Source organism: Hevea brasiliensis, chromosome 2, assembly GCF_030052815.1.
Source record: "Hevea brasiliensis isolate MT/VB/25A 57/8 chromosome 2, ASM3005281v1, whole genome shotgun sequence".
NCBI classification, from domain to species: Eukaryota; Viridiplantae; Streptophyta; class Magnoliopsida; order Malpighiales; family Euphorbiaceae; genus Hevea; species Hevea brasiliensis.
Window position 1 is genome coordinate 114,137,272 of NC_079494.1, and position 25,356 is coordinate 114,162,627.

Genomic DNA, 25,356 nt, shown 5'->3' on the forward strand with positions numbered 1-25,356 from the left:
GATGAAACTCATAAAAAATATATATTTTCAAATATCTTAACTGTTATTAGAAAGAGAGACTGAGACAAAAGTTTTCAAAATCATTTTTAGTCGTTAATAAATGAGGCAATATGAATAGAGGTGAGCATTCCGTTCAAATTGAACTGAATCAAATTATGAAAGTCAAATTATATATTTTAAAAATTAAACTGAATTAAAATGAATGAAAAATCGAATCAAACTGAATCGTTATATTTCGGTTTGGTTCTGTTTAAATCGATTGATTTTTATTTTTTATTGATTTTTTAATTTGGGCTTTATTTTCAAGTTATTTTTATCTAATTTTGACCTTGTTTTGAACCTAATAACTATTAATCAATGAAATTAAATAATTTATATATATATAATTACATATAATTCATAAATTTCCTATAAAAATAAATTAATTCAAAAATCAATAAATCTATTCAGTTCGATTAGGTTTAACTGATTTTTTTCTCTTCAAAATCGAACCAAACCAAAATAACTGAAATTTTTATAATATAAAATCGAACTGAGCCGAATTATATTAAAAATCAAACTGAATTACCAAATTAAGGTGGTTCGGTTCGATCTATTCGATTTGAACCTAATAATGTTCACCCCTAAACATGAAAAATCCCATAGCTCAAATATTTATCCCAAAATTTTAATTTATTTTATTTTTTCTTCTCGTCCTTTATTTTTTATCTAAAAATCCTAAAAACAAAAAGCTTTATTTTATGAAATTATTTTTTAGTATTTTACAATAATAATTTTTTTATAATAATTAGACGATGGTTATTCAATATTTTTAAGTATTTAGTCGTATCTCATCCAAACATCCAAATATGATAAATTTAGATATCAATAAATATGTTTGAAATGGATGTTAATATGTAAATAATTACTTATTTTGGAAAATAATTACTTATTTTGGATATATATTTAGTATATTATAAGCGAAATTACCCGCACAATATTACAGATTTTTATTTGATATATAAATTTTTTTTATAAAGATAAATTTTGTTCATTTGTGTCAAATTATAATTTATTTAATATGAGCATAATAGCAAAAATATAATAATTGTCTCTTTACTTTTTCTTTCAATTAAAACATAAAAAATAAATGAATCACTTTTCTCCTTCCCTTTTCCCATTGAAAAGATTTATAAAAAAAATAATAATTTTCTTTTTTATAAGAATTTTACTTTTTGTATAATTTCATCCACTTTTCCTTTCCAACTTTCTTTTGTGCAAAATATACCATAAATTTTAGAAGTCGTTCGAATGATCTACTTAACTTAATCACTTATATGGCTGCTATATATTATGTTTGAAAGTTGATATTAAAATAATGCTAGAGTTAATGAATATTCATAATGTTACTTTACTTTTTTTTTTATAATCGAAAATAATAATAAATAATAAGATGACAAAAGAGTCGAAATAAAAAGCACTTGCTTCAATAAATTAAAAATAAACAATAAGTTATTAAACGTTTGAAAAGCTAAAGTATAAACTGGTTAATTGCAATTCCTTCTTCACAAAGAGAAAGAAATTGAGTTGAAGTCATTTACTGAGATCTTAATATCAGCAATGATGCTTTGATCTATAAAGGAATTCCTGCCTTGGATAGTATTGATGACTAAAAAAGAATCCCCTTTAACCACCACACTTATAAACCCTTTAGCTTTCATAAGTAGGATTGCCTCTCTGCAAGCAAGACTTTTAGAGATCAAAGGATCTGAAATAACTGCATTTTGAATCTTGCAAGACGAATCACACGGAAGCTTATGGTGATTCCTTTCATAGCAATAGCCGCCGAAGCACCTTCATTCCTTTGCTTACTCACCACAACATCAAAGTTAATTTTATAAAACCATCATTAGGAGGAATTCATGCTCCTGAATCATGATTCATCAAATTAACATTTTTAGGATGCAAAGAGACTGCGCCGTCAAGAAATCATCATAATATTTAATTGCCTTATCAATAGCTTGGATAGCTGGAATTTCTTGCCCACTGATTTGTGAAAATGATTTTGAAATTTCTCACTATGTGCCGCTCTCTCTTCTTATTGGCGTTACGGCATTTATCATCAAATATTAATGGCATATAATCATAGGTGCCAAAATATTATCAAAAAAGTCTTAAATTTTAGTTAAAATAATTATAAAATCTATTAATTAAAATGATTACAAATTTATATATTCTTTCATTAACTATTTAAATAAATTAAATAATAAAATAAAAATTTTGCATATTTTATTTTTATAGATTGGCTTACAGTGGAAATTTGGTCAACTTTTCTTTATCAAAGTTGTTCCTTAATGTCTTATCTTTAATTCCTTTTTTGAATCACTCCATTTGTAGTTTTGTAGCCCAAGTTATGACCATTTTTTTAAGGTTGGCCGAATTGGTATCTACTCAAAATTATAGGCAGATTTTTGGTTATAGCAATTTTGGGCAACTAAATTTGGGTGGCAAAAGGACTTAGTTATAGGCAGAATTTGGGTTGGTGTTCTCCATAAAAGTTGTAGTACTATGTTATAGCTTTCTAATGATTTAAAAATCAGGTCATTTGGATCTGCCTAGACTAAATTATGGCCATTTGAACATGTACTATTTATATGGTCAGTTTTGTACAGGGGCAGTGTATGAAATCCGAATTTAACCTAATTTTCCACCCACTTATAGTCAATTTTAGGGTAAAGTTTCTACATGAAAATTATAGCTTTGGGTCTTAGTTTTCATCTCCAATTGGCCTCACACTAATTGGAATAACTAATTTTCAATTATGGCCATTTGAATTGACCAAAGTCAAACTACCAGCATTCCACACTTTGCCAATCACCATGTATTTCAATTCAATTCATCAATTCACACTCCATAATACACTAATTGACCAAATTAAGTATCACTAATGTCAATTGGTTATTAATTCACAAAAGTCCCTAATTTTTCAACCAAACCCTAACTACCATAACCCTAATTCATCAACTAACTCAATCCATACACCATTCTTTCACTACTCATGTTTAACACCCCAAAATACATCACAATTCACGTTTCATTTAATTTAACTCATCAAATCCATCATCTTCACAAGCATGGCTGAATTCTATACCCATCCCTTCATACAAATTTTTCTTTATAGTCTTCACAATTTTTATGTATCTTAACTAAATTTCAAGAAATCTTTCAAGAATTAAAACTAATTCATACTTACCTCAATTTGTAGATTCCCTAGTTCTTCAATTCTCCTTTCTTTCTTCTTTTTCTTGTTCCCAATGATTCTACCAAGGTCTAATATCAATTTTTAGTGTTGGAAATTATAGAATTTATGAAGAAATTTTTAGGTTTTAAGAGCTTACAAGAGGACTTTAATGGAGATTTTGAGAGAATATAGAGAGAGAGAGAAAGGTGGCGGGTTGAAGATGAAGTGAAGACCACAATTTTTTTTTCTTTTTATTTGTATTTATCCCATTTTTGACTTAGTTAATAATTTAAATAATTTAAAATAAATTTGATGTCATTGCTTATGTCACTAGGGTGAGGTCATAATTCAATTTTCATTTTTCTTTTCTTTTTCCTTTATTTTTCCATGGTTCTTTAATTTAATTATATATTTCAAAAATTTTCATTTCTTAGATTTTAGTAGACAGTGAGGTCATGAGTCACCTCTAGGGGTGAATTGACCAATTTGCCCCTCGTCGGTCTGATCCGGTTTGCAAATAATTCAGTATTTCTTTCGGAATCCTGACCTAATTATTTAATCTGGTTCTCAACATTTTTCTGTGATTTTCATATTTCTCCTAGCTACGCAATTTTTCCTATGACTGCGGTGTCATAATGTCCCGTACGAATTTAGGGTTACAATTGATTTTGTAGTCACTTCCCTGTGTGGTCACTCATTGCCGTGACCCCTAGCTCATTTAACCATTATGCTTGGATTTCTTTATTTTCATTTTCCCTTCTTATAATTGTTATTTATTTTTATCTATAACTTTTCTGAATGTCACAAATATAGCTTCAAATGTCTTGACTATCCAGGCAGACATCAGGCACCGGAACAGTAAACTATACAGGAGTGTCCAATATAAGGGCGTTACAATTCTCCCCTCCTTAAAAGAAATTTCGTCCTCGCAATTGTGCCCACTATCCATTCTTAAATATTTATACGTATTATTTTCTCATGTTTTCATTACATTTCTATTTAGTTTCATAGTCTAAATAATGGTCCATAGCACTTTAACCAATACTATTTACTCATCGATCGCTCACCTCGTGTGCCAAGTTTCTTATGAGCTTCTGTCATAAGTTAGATTTAAATTCATTTCAATTTTAGAGGTAAGCAAATCTGTGTGCTAATGGATCCACTTTTTCTAGGACCTCGTATGATCCTATGGGTGAGAACTTAGTTTTACTCTTTTCTTATTAAATCTCTTGATCATTTGATGCAACTTTCAGTTTAGTTTAGAATATTTTAGTCTTTTCTTGCTGTTGTTTTAGTAATTATTTTCCTTTGTAGTCTCTTTTTTTTTTTTTTAAATGACCTTGTTGGTCATATATGAACTGTTTATCTCTTTATTGGCCATAGTTCTATAACCATTATCTTACCATATTCATTTATGACCCAGGCCTATGTGCCATTTTGCACTATCTTGTTTGCTTTTATTTAACTTATTTATTTCTTAATAGAATAGTTCAGGATATTGTTACGCATCTTAAGTAGGTTGTTTGCCCTGGTGGCAATTCTTCAACTAGTGTTTTTCTCATTGTTATAACTTAATTGGATATTATCCCCATACTACTTACTATAACATGAATTGGGGATAACAGAGGTTGACCTTTATCCTACAATTTTGAACTCCATGGCAGGGCTCTTAACACTATCCCAAGTTAACTTATTCTGATGTTTGCTCTTTTATACCAAAATAATAATTTTTCCTGATGTCATTCCTTTTTACTATACTCATCCTTACTTTTCTAATTTACTTCTCTTTCCATTCCATAATTTAACTTAACTTTAATTAATTCCTTTCTCAAATTTATCTTCTTCCTTGACTCGACTATAAAGTCAAAGTTTAGCACATCTTATCACCCCTAATAAATTTGCTATATTTTAATATTATTTTGATTTGGTCCTCTGACCATTTTAGTCAACATTCTTACTAATATTCATAACATTTCTTTGTTACATTTGAACCAACTATTCGAATTTTTACTTCCACAACTCTTTTATCTATCAATATTCTACAACTTATTTGCACTGATGTGCAATCATTACTTCCTTTTGTACTGAACTATAACCTTTTGATATTCTAACTTTAGAGTTTTAAATCCCAGATTAGGATTTTCAACTCATTTCCAATAATAAAATTCTGTCCTGGCAGAACTCTACCAAAATAGATGCCGTTTGCAACCATCCTTATCTTAGTGCACTATCGAGTAGTACGTAGCTCTACACAATAATCTCAAGTCAGTACTGTAATCTGTAGCTTACAGTACAAAACATTAAGAATATTGCATAGTTACTACGATACATTCCAATAGATCAAACTTTCCTACAATTTATACTTTTTGAATTCACTAATATCCATAACTTATTCTGATTACCATATCCATAGACAATTACTAGCAGTAACATCTTTGCTCTCATCTAGATCAATTCTATTACTGTAACTTACTTTTAGGTCCTCTTACTTTATATTAAATAGGCTAACTAATTAGCTTTATAAATTCTTATGTGCTAGCAAATACTTTTCGTTGACAAACTCTTCCAAAACTAATTTCAATTACACTTATTATCGAAATCCTTATCTTAAAGGCCTACTCACTAATGCGTCAAAATTTATTCCCACGTAAAGGAATAATAATAAAATATATAATTCTAATATTAACATACAAACAAGTAGTGCTGGGATCAAATACTAACTAATTGTTTCTTCCAAAAATTAAGAACTTACCAGCAACTACGTTCAAAGTTTCTGCTCTTTTCCCTTGGTGCCTGGAGTACATCCTGACTGGTTCACTATTCTGTTCAGGTTGATTCACTATTCTTGGATTATGAGGAGTACCAACTCTATTTTTATCTCAACCTCTACTGACTGTCTGTGAACTTCGGAGAGCAAATCAAGGTTCTCTAGTATAATCTCTAGCAAAGTGTCCAAGCTTTCCACAATTATAGCAAGCTCCAGTGGCTTTACGATAAATGTCCCCATGTAGTTTGCCACAAGAGTTGCAGATGCGAGGAGGATAGGAACTTCTGGTTGTTCGACGACTGGACCTTAGTGGCCTCTGTTCTGATGATCCGTCTCTATCATATCCCTGAGCTCGGGGTTCCTCAAATTCTTTTCTCTTTCCCAAATGACTATTCGAGCTCTGACCCATAGGTCTTTCACTCTTCTCCATTTCATGTTGCCCTTGTGGGGGTTGGGTTTGTACTTGGGCTTGAGCTGATAGACTATCAACCATTTGTTGAAAGAAAGTGGCCATTTGTTGGGTCATTTGCGCGGTAATTTGTACCAGTGGAACTGGTATAGTCGAATTTTTTACACTCTGAGGAGCTGGGGCCTCCCCTTGTGCCTCAACTATAACTGGTTGTTCTATTGATTTATCTCCATCTTCCATTTCTATTCATAAAATCTTCTTTCCCAGAGACAACCTACATAAGAAGATTTCTCTCCGTCAATTCATATTTATGATGCAAATGTACTATATGTATCAAACATTTGAGCAGTTGTATTTACCGATAAAATATTTCAAATTCACAATTCAAAATTTATTTTAAAACCATTGCTCTGATACCACTAAACATGTCACGCTCTACTCCTCCGTAAGGCATAACATGATCCCGTAGTATACCTAAAGAATTACCGTACTTCGCCTACCAGTAACCTATTAAATATACTATAAGGGATTTTAAAACAATTTCTATTCATTTTTAAGCTGGTGGGTAAATTTTTTTCAAATATTAAAACTTTTAATTGACATTAAGTCATAAATCTAATTTTTAGATATTTAAAACTACTGTAATTTTTACAAAAATTCCGACAGAGTACTAGCTGTATTTTGATAAAATAGTTCTTCAAAACCTAAAAAGAAACACACTTTCAATATTTTACTCAACCATAAATCTAATACAAATCCATTTCTCTACACAATTCAATCCCAACAATGAATAAATCATTTGCAGCAATCAACTCAGCTCATTTTTAAACCAACACTGAACATCTCAATTCAGAAAAAGAAATAATTTATCATTCACAAAATATAGAAATTTAATTATTTACATTGATTACAAAACTCAGAAATAAGTTTGAACATTATAATAATTTGCATTTTAATTATATACCCAAAATAATATTATAAAAGTTCTTTGCACAAGTGCTCAAATAAATTACACACATATAATTACATGCGTACATCAAAATCTAATGTACAAGAGTATACCTCTAATATACCCGAAGCTAATCCCAATGAGTCTTCAAGGCGCAGCTACCAGAAATCTCACTCGATTGCTCTATCTTTACTTTCACCTGCGACAGCATACAAAGCTGTCGCTGAGTGGTGAACTCAGTGGTGCACAACCATAATTTAAAGTATAATATACAATATCTTACCAAAATTTTAGCAAAGAATTTGAAAATCTTGAAATTCAATCAAAATTTCAAAAATCAAAATATTCGTTGTCAATAAAATAAATCATTTGTTAAAATGACTCTGCTCAGGAAATTCAATTTATCAAATCATAACTGAATATTTAAAGTAATTTCAGTAATTTATGGAAATAAATCTTAATTCCAATAAAATTAATTGTGCATAAATCTCATTTGAAATCACAATTCTTACTATTCAAAACCCATTCTTTATCTCACTAACTATGCAAGACTAATCCGTAAAGGCCATCTTCGGGGCGATTCTAACTCCCTATGGTCGGGGAGGTCGAATCGGGATTCTAACTCCCTATGATCAGGGAGGTCAAATCATCGTGCAAAGTGCACAACACAATAATGAAAATTCCGAAAGGGCCAATGAAAAACTTAGATCTAACCTCTAATAAGAGGAGAATCTAAGCCTGTGCACATACCATGGTATTCAAAACAAAACAAAGCTAACTCCATTGTCTCCTCAACAAATAAGAGAGACGGGTAATAACCTAGTCAAACATCTATAGTGAGATATAAAACAACATCATAAATCTCTTTGCCCTTCTTGTGAGCATAAATCATAACACAATTCAATTCAATGTCAATTCCAATATTTAATAATTTTTATGCTCATCACAATTCAAAACAAAATTTATCCATTTCTCATGTCAAGTATATTTCAATCAAAATTTTTCTAAAGCTAACTTTATTCAATTCATGACAAAATAAAATCATAACTAATTTCATTTTTTAAAACTAAACTCATTCATACCATAACACATTTCAATAATTGTTGAGATAAATTCAATATTTAAATAACATAATACAATAAGAAATAAAATCATTTAGTCAAAAAACATATGAAGAAACATAACTAATAAAAACACTAGTTGTGCATAAACCTCTTTGTTGAATACTTTACTCCAAATTTCAATTTTTCTTTGAAGATCCCTTTCCAGACTATTTTTCAACTAAAACACACAGTTTAGTGTGTTTCAGTACCATATCTCATAATAAATCCATTAATTTATTTCATGCCTATTTAGTTGTAGCCTTAAATTTGCTTAAATTGGTATCCTTTGAATTTTGCATTTTAGAGTTACTATTCATTACACTATTCAAGTCAAACTATTGACTTTTTTATACTTAATAGGTTCATTAATTCTAATTGCACTCATATACCATATTTTGGGTCATGTTTTTGTTGGCATTGATTGCCAAATTCAATTTAAAGTCTATTATGGTTAAATTTCAAATTTTCAGTTTTGGGTTACTTGTTTGTATTGTTCCATAGGTCTACCTGCAGTGGAAATTTGGCCGAATTTCCTTCATCAAAGTTGTTCCTTAATGTCTTATCTTTTAATTCCCTTTTTAAATTACTCCATTTGGAATTTTGTAGCCTAAGTTATGGCCATTTTCCTAAGGCTGGTTGGATTGGTATCTACCCAGAATTTTGGGCAGATTTTTGGTTCTGGTAGTTTTGGGCAACCAACTTTGGGTGGCAAAATAACTTAGTTATAGATAGAATTTGGGTTGGTGTTCCTCATGAAAGTTGTAGTACTATGTCATAGCTTTCTAATGATTTAAAAATCAGGTCATTTGGACTTGCCTATACCAAGTGATGGACATTTGAATATATACTGTTTATATGGTCAGTTTTGTACAGGGGCAGTGTATGAAATCCGGATTTAACCTAATTTTTCACCCACTTATAGTCAGTTTTAGGGCAAGATTTCTCCATGAAAATTATAGCTTTGGGTCTTAGTTTTCATCTTCAATTGGCCTCACACCAATTGGAGTAACCAATTTTCAGTTATGGCCATTTGAATTTACTAAAGTCAAACTGCTAGCATTCCACACTTTGCCAATCACCATGTATTTCAGTTCAATTCAATTCATCAATTCACACTCTATAATACACTAATTGACCAAATTAAGTATTACTAATGTCAATTGGTCATTAATTCACAAAAGTCCCTAATTTTTCAACCAAACCCTAACTACCATAACCCTAATTCATCAATTAACTCAATTCATACACCATTCTTTCACTACTCATGTTTAACACCCCGAAATACATCACAATTCATGTTTCATTTAATTTAACTCATCAAATCCATCATCTTCACGAGCATGGCCGAATTCTATACCCATCCCTTCATACAAATTTTTCTTTATTGTCTTCACAATTTTTATGTATCTTAACTAAATTTCAAGAATTAAAACTAATTCGTATTAATTTGTGGATTCCCTAGTTCTTCAATTCTCCTTTCTTTCTTCTTCTTCTTGTTCCCAATGACTCTACCAAGGTCTAATATCAATTTTTAGTGTTGGAAATTATAGAATTTATGAAGAAATTTTTAGGTTTTAAGAGCTTACAAGAGACTTTAATGGAGATTTTGAGAGAATATAAAGAGAGAGAAAGGTGGCGGGTTGAAGATGAAGTGAAGACCATAATTTTTTTTTCTTTTTATTTGTATTTATCCCATTTTTGACTTAGTCAATAATTTAAAATAAATTTGATGTCATTGCTTATGTCACTAGGGTGAGGTCATAATTCAATTTTCATTTTTCTCTTCTTTTTTCTTTATTTTTCCATGGTTCTTTAATTTAATTATATATTTTAAAAATTTTCATTTATCAGATTTTAGTGGACAGTGAGGTCATGAGTCACCTCTAGGGCTGAACTAACCAATTTGCCCCTCACCGGTCTGATCCGGTTTGCAAACAATTCAGTATTTCTTTCGGAACCCTAACCTAATTATTTGATCTGGTTCTCAACATTTTTCTGTGATTTTCATATTTCTCCTAGCTTCACAATTTTTTCTAGGACTGTGGTGTCACGATGTCCCGTACGAATTTAGGATTACAGTTGACTTCGCAGTCACTTCACGGTGTGATCACTCATCGCCGTGACCCCCGGCTCATTTAACCATTATGCTTGAATTTCTTTATTTTCATTTTCCCTTCTTATAATTGTCATTTATTTTTATTTATGACTTTTCTGAATATCACAGATATAGTTTTAAACGTCTTGACTATCCGGGCAGACATCAGACGCTGGAACAGTAGACTGTACAGGAGTATCCAATATGAGGGCGTTACAATAACATTTAAAAAATATATATTTTATAATATTCTATAAATTTTATAATACCGGCACCCTTAAATTTTTTTTTTTTTTGGTTTAACTATACTATATTAGATATTTTTTGAATATATAATATAGATATTTTATATTTAACATTATCTGGAATTAAAAATTTTATTTAATTGAGTTATTTGTTTAATTCGTCTATGCAAATAATTATATATAAATAAATATATATTAAATTTTTAATAATTGAAAATTTAAATAATTATAAATAAAAAAACAAATTTTAATAATCAAGACATTTTACAATTATTTCAATACATTGAAATAAATAAATAATGATTGTAAATTTAGAGTATTTTTCTTCTTATATATGCTAACTAATAGAATTTAAATATAAAATATTTTTATGTATATCTTAAAAATTTTTTTTTACAATTAAATATGATTACTTGAATTAAATCACTTAATACTATTGAACAAAAACTCATTGATTATATCTTAAATTTTTACATACCATCTAAACTGTTTAAAAAATTATAAATAAATTATATATATATATATATATATATATATATATATATATATTTTAATAAAAATAAATTAAAAATATTTATATTATATATTTTATTTTTTTTTATAAAATTAAGCGGAATAACTAACCATACTTAAAGCATGCAGCTCAGTCATTGCAAAATTTTCTTTCACCATTAAATCCTTGATCATATTAAATGCAATCTAATACTATTCCCTGCGTAGCTAATAATGACGTGCCACATATTAAAAAAAAAAAATATATATATATATATATATATATATATATATATATATATAAACCTAAAGTACGTTGATCTTTTATGTAATGGTAAGAGTCATTTAAAAAATAAATAAAAAAAGAAAATAATTAAATTAAAAAAAATAAACGAGAGCTAATAAAAAGTATTAAGAATACGTGCTTATCGCTTCTTCGTTACACGTGTAATTATTCATTTTCGAAGCTAATAAAAATAAAATTATCTTTTTTTTTTCTAAGCTCGAAAATGTTGTTTATAGAATAACAAAAAGCCAAACAGGCAGAAATAAAACGCTTACGCTAAAACATAATTTTTTATTTTTAAATCTAAGATTAATTAAATTAATTTTGAGTGATTAAGAAATAAATATATGAAAAAGAGTTATAAGCAGTGAGTAGTTAACTGTCAACGATTTAAAAATAAATTTTTAAAATTTTTTAAAATATAAAAGCTATAAATATCATATTAACAATGTGAAAATCTCAAAACTCAATTAAATAATACAAATCAAACTCTAATGATCTTTTAAAATTACTTTATCTTTATTTTTATATATTTTTTATATTTTAAGTTTTTATATTTAATTTCAAATTTTATATTTTCTTTCTAATCAATTAATTAAAATATCTCATTTTAATTCACTTATTTTCAATTACTTACAAGATTAATAAAATTATGTATAATAATGATAATATAATTTAAAAGTTAAAATTTAAATTAAAAGATATACTTAATGTCTAATACACCTACGTAAATCTTAAATCGTGAGACAATCAAAATTATTTGATGTAGAAAACAGAAAGCTTGAACGATGATCATGATTCATGAGTGATCCACGTGAATGGAGCGTGCGCAGTCATAAAAGCTAATTATATTATTATTATTATTATTATTATTATGATGGAGGCCAACTGTAAAGAAAGCATAAAATGGGATAATAGCAATTGCTATTCATCTATTTTTCCTTATTATGAGACTATTGTTTTCATTTTGCAATTTACTAGTTTTTCATTAAAATAACATTTTTAGAATTTTTTTTAAATTTTAACATTTAAAAGATGAAAACGTTATTTTAAAGAATAATGCAGGTTTAAATTATTTGAATTTTAAGAACCAATCAAAATGTAATTAGCTTGGATTTTTTAACCTTTTCTTTTATAGAAAGTGATATCATAAATTAATTAGAGAAAATGGGTTTTCTTTTCAATTATCAGAGACAATGAATAATATACTTCTTCTTTCCTATAAAAATAAGTTTTTTTTTTTTTGGAGGGTGGGATCCAATTCCAACCTCAGCTGCATCAGCATAGACCCAATCACTTATCTTCCTTACATAGGATGAAAATCTAATTCTGTCCTGATATGTTGTCTTTGCTTGAAGTTCACTGCAGTAAGAATTCGACAACAGTGCACATCGAGTAGAAGACAATGGCAACTTATATAGAACCTACCTATCTTTTGTAAACAGCTTTAGTACTTTGCTAATACTAGTTGCATTAAGAGACACCATGATTAGTGTTTAAGCTTGATCAATTTATCAAGAGATCCAACAACCAAGAAGAACATATCCAGTCTTCTTTACATACTTGAACCAAACAAAACCAGTCTTGAGCTTTAAGCTTGGTGAATCCCCCAATTTAATAAAAAAAAGGCCTGCTTCTTCCATTACCCCAAAGCCTGATAGTGATAAACAAAAGCTACAAAAAGTAAAAAAGGAAGTGTGTAAAGACATCCGGTATGATCTTTTGTCTGTTTCAACAGTAATCGATTTGCTTGCCAAAAATAATCAAAACTCTCCATTACCTACTTTTACAAGGCAAGGCTCCATCTTTCAACATCATAATTGGGCACTACAGGAACGCAGGATTCTGCTACCGACAAAATAAATAATTAGAGCTATTTCCATGGAAACTTCCTATCATGACCAGGATTCTCACATCCTCTCACTTGTTAGAAAAAATTTTAACATCTTTAGCACTCCTGTAGTAGAGATCCAATGCCTAATAACAGACAAAAAGATTGGAAATGAATGTGAAATGAAAATGCGGGGGAATCCTATTATACATTTGAAGAACAAGCCATACAATACTTACAGACTGACATTCTTAAATGGACAATAAATGTTTTGTTGGCACAAACAAATATTACAACATGGATTTGTAAATCTGGTTTCTATCCATGCCTGATACGTATCCATAATTTATCTCTGCAACTCATGTCTTATGCATAAATTACAGCACTTGTGGTACAACAATCTCATCCCCAACACCATCCGTGCCAGTAACCTCTCTAACAAGATCAAGATTTCTGGCCGAAGGCAAACCAGCAATCACGTCTTCTTCAATGCCACACTCATTTGTTCCTCTCAGTATCTTGAAGTAACCATCCTGTCATTCAAAATCAAGTTTATAAATCATTTGCGAGGGAAAATTTCCTATGGTAATTTAGCAGAGACAAACTTGTGATAGGAACATACATCACCCCAGCCTCTATTCCACTGGTTTGCAAGAAGCTGCAAGAGAGAAGAATGCACAATTGTATTAACATCTTGATAAAATTAATAGCAATAAAATCTGAAACAGAATAATTGAGCGGGTCACACATACCCAATAATCCTCTCCATCATCAGAAGTCCCCCACCCAATAAGCTTAACTGCATGGCCTCCCATTACATCACCAGTAATGTGCTTATAAACTCCAGATCTATAATGAGCAAAATCCTGTAAAATGGTAAAGAAGCTACTATAATTTACAACCAAATAATCCTAGCCGCAGCAGTCTTTGTGCAATGCACAAGTTATAATTTGTAATTATGTTCAGCTTGCATTCAGCATAAATGAAAAGTAGAGTATATATAGAAAGAGGAAAACTCCTAATTCAGTAGTCTAATATGTGTAAACTCTCATTGAGGTTGTTCCTACATTTGTGGCAATAGTTCATGATTCTTCAGCTCAATAAATTAGGATAGGAACAGCCAAAAAAGCTAACTTACAGTTGCTTGCAAAGAAGTGCAAAAAAAGCAAGCAAACAATAATTCATCACGTGCATAATTTACCTCATAAACAATGAAAGCAACCTCTACAGGTCCATTTGTAAGAACTTCAGCCATAATATCTTGGGGATCAGAGCTAATTCTATATGCATTGACACCGTAATGCTTTGACTGGCTCCAGAGCTGGTTCTTATCAACACATTTTCTTACACACTTTGGAGTAGGGAATTCAGGCGTACAGCCAGGGTGGGAGCAGCCAATATCATCAAAGTATGGGTCACACTGTGAGATGGAAAATTAGCTCATCATTAGAAAAGCACATCAATCAACATAGGAAGCTGTTGAACTAAAGCAATGATCTTCAACTAGTCTTTACATCAGAAAAGAAACATGAAATCATGAGAACCTAGACTTCCCACTAAGCAATCTTATGTACAGTCCAGATAATAGGCAAAGACAGAAATCTGTACCTCTTCGGTGACAACGCCATGGTTGACAAAGTATCTCCATGCATAGATTGGATACCCTCCATTACAACCATCTCCACATAAAAAGCCACAGCATGCCAAGAGATCATTGACAGACAACGATAGGTTCTGCAGTGAAAGCGATCAGATAGTAATTCAACATAAGTAGAATTTGATCTGTGTTAGTATTGGACAGTATGAGTAGCCAGCTTGCTCAGGATATTCAATTACCATGCCAAAGTGGATACAAAAGCGATCAGATAGTGATTCAACAGCACCAAACGCCCAACAAGATCCACAATGACCCTGGAATATAAAATACAGATTTGCTGAGAACACGTAGAGCTCACTTAAATGAATTGATTAAGAGTAAAGTAAAATCAGATTTTACCTGATCTTTTATTAGGTAAGTGATCCAGAGTTTGCCAAATATTGTGGAAAGTATCAGCACCTCAAAAAAAGGGAAAAAGATATTGCAAAATTAGAAAACCAAGTAAGCAACTGACCTAGAATTCTTCCAATGGTGGTACATTGTGGCCAAGCTTTTCTTGCATCAAATTCTTTTGGCAACTTCAAAGATTTTGGATGACTTGTAACCGGAAAACCCCTCAACTCCTTTTTGGGAGTTGGCTTGGCCCCAAGGAGATACTTGAATTGACCAACCTACGCATCAGAAAATAGAAATATTTCAAATCAGAAAGTAGAGTCTGCCTATGTATGAACTATGAACAAAACTACAAAAGGACTTGATATATTCTCGGCATGCAATGATTTTTAAGGCTCACAGTGTAATTGGAAAATTGAGGATTCATGGCAGCTTCCCATCCAGCATTGGGGTTTTCATTGATTTTTTTAATTATCGACTCCTGCAGGATGACACCAAAAAGAAAAAATAAATGATCTGTAATTCAACACAAAGTTCCGGATTCCTTGAAGAGTCGGAAAAAAAAAAAAAAAAAAAGAAAGAAAAAAAGAAAATGCCTGAAGGATCCTAGAATTAAGCTTCAGTGTAGAATCTGGTGCTTCAGCAATAACCTGTTGACAAAATAACATTTAAAAAGTTCAAAGTTAAGATAGGAACTTTCAAAATCAAAACATAAAGAAAGAAGATCCCGCACTTATCATGCTGTGAAAAACAATAAGCACAGGAAACGACATCAACATCTTCAGATTGGCTTAAACTCACAAACTATACAAGGTCCAATCCAGTTAGAATAACTGAATATGCTCCTTTTCTAATTTTCAGAGTTTCATATGTTCTTTAAGTCTATTAATGATGCATGCATTTTATATCATCATTTAGATGTAATTTTTGCACATAATTTACCCTTATTCATAGCCGTTATTATAGATATTAGTATATATTTAGTCAATTTTGCAATTTTTACTTTGCAAAAATTTTGAAGTTGAGTAAAAAATGGCCGAGAGCGACACAACCTGCAGCACAACCGAATTAGCTTATGTCGCAAGTTGTGTCGATCGTCAGATATTCAGGCCGAGAGCTACACAACCCGCGACACAACCCACGACACAACTGACTCGGCTTATGTCATTTTTACTGGAAATGGTTGACGTGGCATTTCCGTTACTCTGGCTTTTTACCTCACTTTCTCTGGAACCTTCCCCCTTTTTACCCATTCTAGGGCAGTCCCCTCACCTATATAAAGTCTCATTTATCATTTTCTTTCCATAGAGAGCAAGGGAGGCATTTTTGGAAGGATAGAAAGAGAGAAAGAGAGGAGCTCGTTCTGCATTTTTCCAGCAGCAGCAAGGATCACGTTTCTGCACTTTTCTGCAGCAGATCCTTCTGCATTTTTCTGGGTTTTTCTACCCCTTAGCTTACATTTCCATTATTTCTTCATTTATACATTTGGGTTTGTCTTAAAACTATGAATAGTGAGTAGTTGATTGAGATTCTAGAGATGGGTTTGTAAATATTGATTTGTATTGTGGTTTTGAACTGATTTAGCCATTTAAATGGGATTTGTTACATTTTGATTTATTGCTTGTGAGCTTGTTGCCTTGCTTGATGAATGGGCCCTCATTAAGTTAAGCTTTAATCCTTAATAGATGGACTGAAAAGTGAATATTAGGGATAGATAATCTTGCAATAAACTTTATTTTCTTGGTGTTAGAGATAAGCTAAGAGGATTAAGGGGAACTTTCCAAAAATCAATTAGAGCTTTAAATGGGTTTTTGTTAGGTTTGAAATACCGTGAAAACAGGGTTTGATTTAATGAAAACCAACTTTGAGATGCTTGAAAAAGGTTTCAAAAATTTAAGAATTGATTTCCCTCAAAATTGCAATTCTCATGTGTTTGGCTAAATTAGGGATAAACCACATGCAAACAATATTGAAAAATTCAATCTCTAGAATCACTTTAATTTTTATTGAATTTAGATTTAATTCCTCTCAAATTTCATAAATAAAAATTTCAAATTAATTTTTGATAATCTAGTTTAATTAATTTTAGTTAATTGTTTGATTTAATTTTAATTCCTCAAATACCGATTTTAATTCCAAATTTCATTTTCCATCTTTAATTTTTGTCATTCTAATTAGCTTATACTTTTATTTACAATTTAAGCACAATTCCCTGTGTGGGATCGATATCATTTTTTTTAAAACTATACTACTGTGGCCCGTGCACTTGCGGACAACATCGCATCAATTACATGAAAGTTTTATCACATACAACAACAACTAGTGTTAATCACAAATTAGATGCATTGACTATATGTATTCTTTTTCGATATTTAGCTAAATCTGCATAAATATTCAAAAATTATAAATCATTAGATATTAATTCTCTCCTCATCATTTTAGATCTTTCCATTTCCTTTTTCACTCTTTCACTGCTAACTTATCAATTTTGTACTATGCCATTCACTGTCAACGATATACATCACCAAACCATTTAAAATTTAACATATATAAATAAAAGAATCCACAGTGCAACTAAAAAATAAAATCCCCCCAACAGAAGATCAAAATTATCTATATTCAGCTTGGATTAGAGTTATCAATAAGACATCTAGTAGAAAGCATCAAACTGTCCAGCAAAAGAGCATAGAATTCTCATAAATGCTTAAGTTTTAAAGTCAAAACTGAAATAAATGGCTTTTAAACTCTTATCACATATCATGGTCAAGTACAGATTAAGCATGATCATATCCTGATACCCATCAGATTTTTCAACACATCCAAAAACTGATTCGATCCCCCAAATTTGCACAGATAAAGAGTAGGTTAGCTCGTAAGCAAGTTACCTGGAGGTAGAAGGAAGAGATGGTCGAAAGAAATAGCAAAAGAGTGAAGAAGCAAAAAGAAGTTGCCATTTGCCCCTCTTCAATTCCTTGCTCGCTCTCCGGTGAAGATTGAAGAATGAACAGCAGAATCCCAAACGAAGAGGAGTTGCCTCTGAGGGCCCTTAGAATGGAAGATGGTAAATAGAGTTGAAAAGTAACAAAATGGAAAGACCAATAAAGCAGAGAAGGAAGGAATCTTTCCTGACTTCTACATTCAGCGATTGCAAAAGCCCGCCCAATGGCCCTATCGGTTGCGCCCACCTGGAGATATTTTTGTTTTTCTTGGGCAATGGGGCGCTCCTTATGGGCCAATACACCGGACTGATCTCAATCATTCGTTCCTGGTTCTGAATTCTGATATTTATTTATTATATACGTACACTAGCTATTTCGAAATTGAAAATTGAAGCTCCGAAGAGAAAATTACAAAATTGGAACCAAGAGTCTTCGATGGTTAATTGGACGCTTGCAATCGAAGAAAGCGAAGGCAGGGTCCCACCATCATCACACAGGGATACGATATTTTTCATAAATAGAACAATTTTTTTATTATTATATAAACTAAATTTTATTATATAACTCAAATTAAATTAAATCAAAATTAAAATTAGATCAAATTTTAAACAGTAATTAAAATTGGATTAAACCGAAGCAGTCCCCAATTTAGATTGAAATTGTGAAAATCAACCTTTGCAATTCTATTCAAATCCTATGATTTCATGAACAAAAGCTATTGGTTCAAACTTGCAATTAGTTATCCACGAAACTCTCTCAACCCAAGAAAATGGCCTTTTAAACGTGGAAAAACTGATTGAACGAGGGGAACTTAGGAAAGCATCACTTTATAACACTGCCAAAATGGAGATGAAGCCTTCTAAGCCCTTGGTAGCACCATGAGAGCTCCAAAAAAAAAAAAAAATGAAGCAGAAAACCTCTTGATGTAGATCTGAAAGAGATCTACCATGAGGGCAAAAGGAGGAACAAAGTCCCTACAAATACTCGTAGAGGGCACTAATCAATATGAAATAGACAAAACACAGCATAACTAACTGAAGACATAGGCAAAGAAGAAGTGGGCCGGCAGCAGTACTACTCTGCTACAAGGTCTCCCTCTACAAGTGCCCAAATGGGGACCCCTTTTAATTTGGCTGCTGCTCATCTCCAACTCCAACACATAGACATTGAAATTATATATTCGAACTCCATAGATAGGAATGAAAATGAAGCAGCTCACCATCTGATATAACTCTGCTTTAGGAATGAATTACCGAGTAATTGGTTAGTGGATGTTCCTATTTCGATTGTCAATATTTGATCTTGGCATGTTGCGACGGCTGTGTAATGCTTTGTTTAAATAAATAAAAAAAAAATCGTTCCATAATCTCTCTTAGAACGAGAGATTCTGTACTAGGAGGTGTGGGAGAAAGGAGGATCGTGAAATCACCATCACATAAGCATTCCCAACTCATTGATGGATTAAAACATTAAAACTCAACATGGACAACCACGCACCTACATCATTACAGTAAGTTTTGAATATCATACTACATCCTTGAGCAGCCTTATGTCACAGTACGTCCTTAAATATTCTTCCGTCATTACCATCAGCAATAGGGAGAGGAAGAAAACGAGGGTTCGTATCCTATTCCACATTGACAAGGAATTCCCCAGAAGAGTCACGAGGGCGCTGTGAAGCCTCAGTTAATTGCTTGAGTGCTTTGTCATATGATATAAATCCCATAAACCAGAAGTCATGATCATCTGTTGTCACAATTTGGATGTATTTTTCAGAAGGGTTCATTCTGCTTGAAGAAGGATTTACCGTTCTCAACTTATCCAGCTGCACCACCACCTACACAAATTGACACGGTCTGACATCAGATGTTTGTAGCTATAAGACCAAAGTTTAATGTTCAACTACTTGATAAAAATAAGAATATAATAGCAATTTAATATAATGGCCCAATTCGAAATGCTCCTACCAGTACCATTTTAGTAGCTTGGACATAAATTGGTATGAATAAACTACAGTCAATGAGCTTGACCAAACTAGATAGTGTCATATTAATTTCTATAAGTCTTTAGCTCCTTGATACTAAAGTTAGCTCTAAGCATCTGTATAGCTAGGCCAAACAAGAATAGGCTCAGGCGGGGCTGATTAGGAAAGAAAATTCTCTTCAGGTTACGCAAAGTGATGGAATATGTTCTCCAGTGTTCAAAAGATTAAAAGGAGATGGAAAAGAGAAAAAGGAATCCATTGATGCAGCATAAAACTACTTATCACAAAGGGATCATTGATTAGAAAATTGAAAAGAAATCTACACCTTATTTGGAATTAGCAAGCTACTACAGTTGAAAACCGTTAAGAATAATTTAGCCATTGCATAAGCTCAATTTATCCTTCTTCCAGGCCCAAACCTATTGATGTTGATTACAAATGGCAAATCTTTAGCTTTATTGTTGAAGAGCCATGGGTCCAATCCAATTTCAAAAGGAGGTTCTGTTTTCATGCCAGTCTAGCATTTGTAACCTTGATTACTGACTTTTTCAATAAGAGAAAAAAGTAAAGGCCGCAACATTCTTTGCCTCAATTTTTTATTTGAAAGTTACTTGACACTTTTATTTTATAATATTTTTAAAATAAATTATTAATTATAATAAAATTTTTTACAATAAGATTTTTTTATATTTTTAAAAATCTCAAAAAACTTTCATCTATAAAGGTTTTATGAATGTTTTCCCTTTTAAAACCTATAAATACTATAGAAAAAAATTTTCTTTCCTCTTAAACATTTAGAAATCATGAAGGTTTAGAAATCATGAAAAATCTTATTTTAAATAAGTTTATTTTATAAAATTTTATTTTATCATACCTCCTTCTAAACAGAGTGTTAATTACATCTTATTTGATACCTTAAATTATTTAACCTAAGCATTTGATGTGTACATAACTTACATACACTTTTAACTTTTTATTACACTTTTAAAAAATTCAGCAATTTAATAGTTACACCTTTTATATATAAAAAAAAAAATTAATATTAAATGGAATACAATTAAAGTGAGCGTTACAAGTGACTTTTTAAGTAAAGCTTCGTCAAAAAGTAAAAGGTAAATACCTTGTAATACATCCATTGCTGCTGTCCAGTGTGAGAATAGTAGCAGACGGGATTATCACTACAAAAGGCCAGTCTTTTAGTGGATATATAAAGCGTCCCAATCACAGGGCCAGAGATTGTTGACAGATAGCAAACATAGGCCTTCACGAGCTTCTCTCCAGGCAAGCTCCCAAATGTCTGCTGGAATACTTTATCATGCCCTCCTTCAGCGAGAACCTTTGTCCCTTGAGCAATCCTTGCCATTGCTGCATCTGTGAAACTGGAACTAACTTTGACTGTTGTTTGCAGAGAGTATGATTACATGTTAGAATCTAAATAACATACGTATCTGAAGATATGGAAAAAGCTGTATGCCAATAGAGAGAGAAAAAGAGAAGGTATCCAATTCCTTAAATTATGAAGTCAATGTCATTCTACGGATTACTTTCTTCCTCAGCTCCTCCCAATAAATCGTAGAGATAGTCAACTTCCATGCAATAATTCTTTAACTCGACAAATAATACACTCAAGAATGTAGAATATACCAATTCTTATTCGAGAAATGGTTCTCAAAGTAAAGGAGTTATTCTGTTCTTTCTTTTTCTTCCCCTTTTTGGGGCAAAAGACAAACTATTCTACCAAGAAGACAAATTAATTAGTCTGCTCTATATTCCTCCAAACATTCAAACATTCCAATAAAACCCCGTGTTTACTTCGTTAAAATAAAATTGAAGAATTAAGTCATGCAGAGTATTCATCTTGCATATCTTTTCATTGCAATCAAGAACTATCCTACTACTGAAATTTCAGTCGTGATCATAGTTACAGCCTACAAAAGACTAGGTGAGTTAATTAAGTTGTTTGCCCGATTAATGATTGCGTGAGATTCTAAGCTCCTGGAGAACAATAACCAAAAAAAAAAAAATTTCTTCCACATATATTTTTACAACGGAGAAGCAATATGACTCAAGTTTCAGCTGTCTGTGAGTCCAGTACAAAATATGTTAAAAAACACCATCTTTAAAAAATGGGAAAAGAAAACCAGTTCAGGATCGGGATGGCTTTCCTGTCAAGTTTAATCTAAAAAGCCAAGAAGAAAGCCCTCATAGAAAGATGGGTTTCAACCTTTACCTTACGATGATGCTTATTTTTTTATTAACCCGGGAAAAATTAAGAAGAAAATAATACTTACGATGGTGCCAGACGTTATCTGCGTAGACCTCTGCTTTCCTAGTGACATCTTCAACCCTTTTCCCACATCGATTCAACACATCGCATATCCCACTCATCGGCCCTGAAAAACCAATTAATTAATCATGAACGAAAATTAACACAGGAAAAACTCAACCAATACAATCATTACTTACGTCTCCCATATGGCCCGTATCCATTAGAAGCAGGAACCGGTGCATTCTGGAGGTAAGGATTGCCGTTATTGTAATTGTAGCGGTTATCCATCATCTATTTGTTGCTGTGGTTGTTTGGGTTTACAGAATTAGCTTGAAGTTGCACTTAATGCTCCGCTTTTGAGCTTTTCCAATACCGTCTCACCACTCCCTTATATTCTGCCTTTTCTGGATCCGGGTTGGATTGATCGGCCATTTCATAATTCTCGCCTTGGTAAGAGTTAGGTCTGGGAATATGTCCCGATTAGGAACATGGTGATGATGATAAGTGCTGAAGTGACGATGGCGATGGGAAGGGCATTAATTTACAGAAACTAAAAGCAGAAAAAGCCAATGTGAAAAAGCCGAAGCTGTGGGCTAATGCTTCTTTTTTTCGCTTTAGTTGTGGCTTTGAACTTTCTGTGATTCCATCGATTTAAAAATCTGTGTTGATGATAACGAATTTATTCACGATTTCATAATGAACGGATTACCAGAGATTACAAGGAATATGGAATTCTTCAAGACCGTGCTCCTCAGCCTACTATTGGATTTGCGCGCGCGTCGTGCACATATTTTTTTTAACCTGCAAAGTGGCGATACCGATGTGTTGGTTATTGTCTTTAATTTAAATTATTTTTGTAAAATAATTACATGAGCATTATTGAAAGATATGAATCCCTTTCAACTAGTGTGGTAACCTTATGGTTATTTCAGCGAGCTAACTTTGTCTTATTCGATTCTCGACATCAGTAAATATGAAATTACATATATACTCTTCTTTTTTATTTTAATTTTTTAAATAATTTATAAAATTATAAGTAAAATAATAATTTAAAAGAAAAAATACTATTTTATTTTCCTTCCTATTTCTTTCTAAACAGGAGGAAATAAATTTATTTTCTTTTCTCTCACTATTTTTCTATTATTCTAAATAAAAATAAAAAATAAAAAATAAAAAATACTTCCCTCCTGTTATATTCCTCTCTGCCCCATTATATACCCTTAAGGGTAGGGTACTTGCTACAGTGCTCCTCCAAATCCTTTGGAGAGAGAAATTCTTATGTCTATTCAATATCCAATACTTGGCCCAACATGAATCAATCCTCTACTGCCATATAATGGTAATTCTTTACATCATAATTAATTTTAGGATTTAGTTTTAATTAATGAATTTGATTTAAGTTTATTATTTAAATTAAAGAATACTAACAACACATATGTAGTTTAGTCAATAATTCAAATCCACAATCTAAATGTCTAAATTAAGATTTATGACTAAAATATAAACACAAATTCTCGAGAGTTTGAATACTACTAATTTATATTTTTTATAAAGTTTTTAATTTATTATTTTTTTTAATATATAATGATCTATTTTTAAAGTGCACTAATTTTTTTTAATATAGATATTAGATACACAAACGATTCAGTGATGAAATGAATATCTATAAAAATTACAAATAATCATTTATATTTGTTGACAAGATATTTGTATATATTTTTATTGAAACACTTCATAGTGAAATCAAAGAATCCTAAATTTTTTTTTTCTTTATAATCATTATGAGTAAAAATTAAGGCATGTCCATACTCAATTCACGTCAGCGTCATTGGAACACTTACAATTTATTCACACACACACAAAAGGCCATACTACTTTTTTAACATTTTAAATAAGTTAAAAAACATAGAACACAAATAATTAATTTTAATGATATAAATTGCAAGATAATAAATTTGAAATGCAATTGATGTCATTATTAAAAATATGTTTCTTATTTTTTTAATTTATTGATGTGAATAAATATTTGTGTCTTGTGATCCTATATATATATTATTATTATAGTATTTTTCTCTAATAAATGTGAATAAATGAGAAGAAAACAGAAGTATTTAAAAAAATTAAATTAAATTAAAAAGTATTTTATTTATTTTCAAACGTACAAAATTTTAGTAAATAAATATAAAAAAGACTAAATAAAGATTAAGTGACTATTTAATAAATTATTGTTTGAGTTATCTTAAATTAAATTCAATTGTAAAAATTACAAAATAATTAATTTTTTTTAAAGAATATTTAAAATAATTTTTTTTTATGAAGTAAGCTAAGAACTTCAAAATTCTCAAATAGACTCTTAGGATTTCATTCATTTTATGAAAAATAATTCATATATAAAAAATATTTTTCAAGAAAATTATTTTTTAAAAAATATTTTTCATAAAATTATTTTCATCTATTTAATTTTAATATTAAATCAATGATATATATATATATTTATATTATATATGTATAAATATTTTAATAATATATTTTCATCTATTCCATTAATTATTTTTAGAATATTCTAAATATTAAAAAAATATAAAAATAAAATATTTTTTTGTGAAATAAACATACCCTAAGGAGTTAATTATAATATTTTAATAACATTAAATAGTTTTAATTGTTAAATTAAGGGTTAAAGGTTATATTATTGCTTCATTTGGCATTGAACTTTTAAGAATAAAAGATAATTTTTTTTTAAATATAATTTGAAATATAAAAATTATTTTATTAAT

The 25,356-nt window shown here is 30.6% G+C and overlaps 2 protein-coding genes across 3 annotated transcripts; both read right to left on the reverse strand.

Annotated features, from left to right (window-relative positions):
* Positions 1-13,575: 13,575 nt before the first annotated feature.
* On the reverse strand, positions 13,576-18,522 carry LOC110661693 (cathepsin B-like protease 3). Its single transcript, XM_021820397.2, has 11 exons — positions 18,273-18,522; positions 15,984-16,037; positions 15,788-15,868; positions 15,509-15,665; positions 15,394-15,398; positions 15,234-15,308; positions 15,006-15,131; positions 14,599-14,817; positions 14,150-14,263; positions 14,020-14,055; positions 13,576-13,930 (listed from the first exon to the last, which is right to left on the reverse strand). The coding sequence occupies exons 1-11, from the start codon at positions 18,339-18,341 to the stop codon at positions 13,775-13,777; spliced, it is 1,092 nt and encodes a 363-aa protein (XP_021676089.2). The 5' UTR covers positions 18,342-18,522; the 3' UTR covers positions 13,576-13,774.
* Positions 18,523-19,762: 1,240 nt separating this feature from the next.
* Positions 19,763-23,429, reverse strand: LOC110661692 (GEM-like protein 1). Of its 2 annotated transcripts, XM_021820396.2 has the most exons (5): positions 23,289-23,429; positions 22,777-23,214; positions 22,602-22,703; positions 21,431-21,705; positions 19,763-20,163 (listed from the first exon to the last, which is right to left on the reverse strand). In XM_021820396.2, the coding sequence occupies exons 2-5, from the start codon at positions 22,868-22,870 to the stop codon at positions 19,954-19,956; spliced, it is 681 nt and encodes a 226-aa protein (XP_021676088.1). In that variant the 5' UTR covers positions 22,871-23,214; positions 23,289-23,429; the 3' UTR covers positions 19,763-19,953. The 2 variants fall into 2 exon arrangements, with proteins under 2 accessions (XP_021676088.1, XP_057996029.1); XM_058140046.1 differs by having other exon boundaries at positions 22,777-23,429.
* Positions 23,430-25,356: the final 1,927 nt, after the last annotated feature.

Bases quoted from the DNA above. Each gene is read 5' to 3' on its own strand.
- LOC110661692 (XM_021820396.2), bottom strand. From the start codon at position 22,870: ATGATGGATAACCGCTACAATTACAATAACGGCAATCCTTACCTCCAG. The intron at 21,706-22,601 runs GTAAGTATTATT...TGCAAACAACAG, and splicing joins AGATAACGTCTGGCACCATC to TCAAAGTTAGTTCCAGTTTC. The intron at 20,164-21,430 runs GTATTTACCTTT...CAATTTGTGTAG, and splicing joins AGCAATGGATGTATTACAAG to GTGGTGGTGCAGCTGGATAA.
- LOC110661693 (XM_021820397.2), bottom strand. From the start codon at position 18,341: ATGGCAACTTCTTTTTGCTTCTTCACTCTTTTGCTATTTCTTTCGACC. The intron at 16,038-18,272 runs GTAACTTGCTTA...TTTTGTCAACAG, and splicing joins TCTCTTCCTTCTACCTCCAG to GTTATTGCTGAAGCACCAGA. The intron at 14,056-14,149 runs GTATGTGTGACC...TCTCTCTTGCAG, and splicing joins ATGATGGAGAGGATTATTGG to CTTCTTGCAAACCAGTGGAA.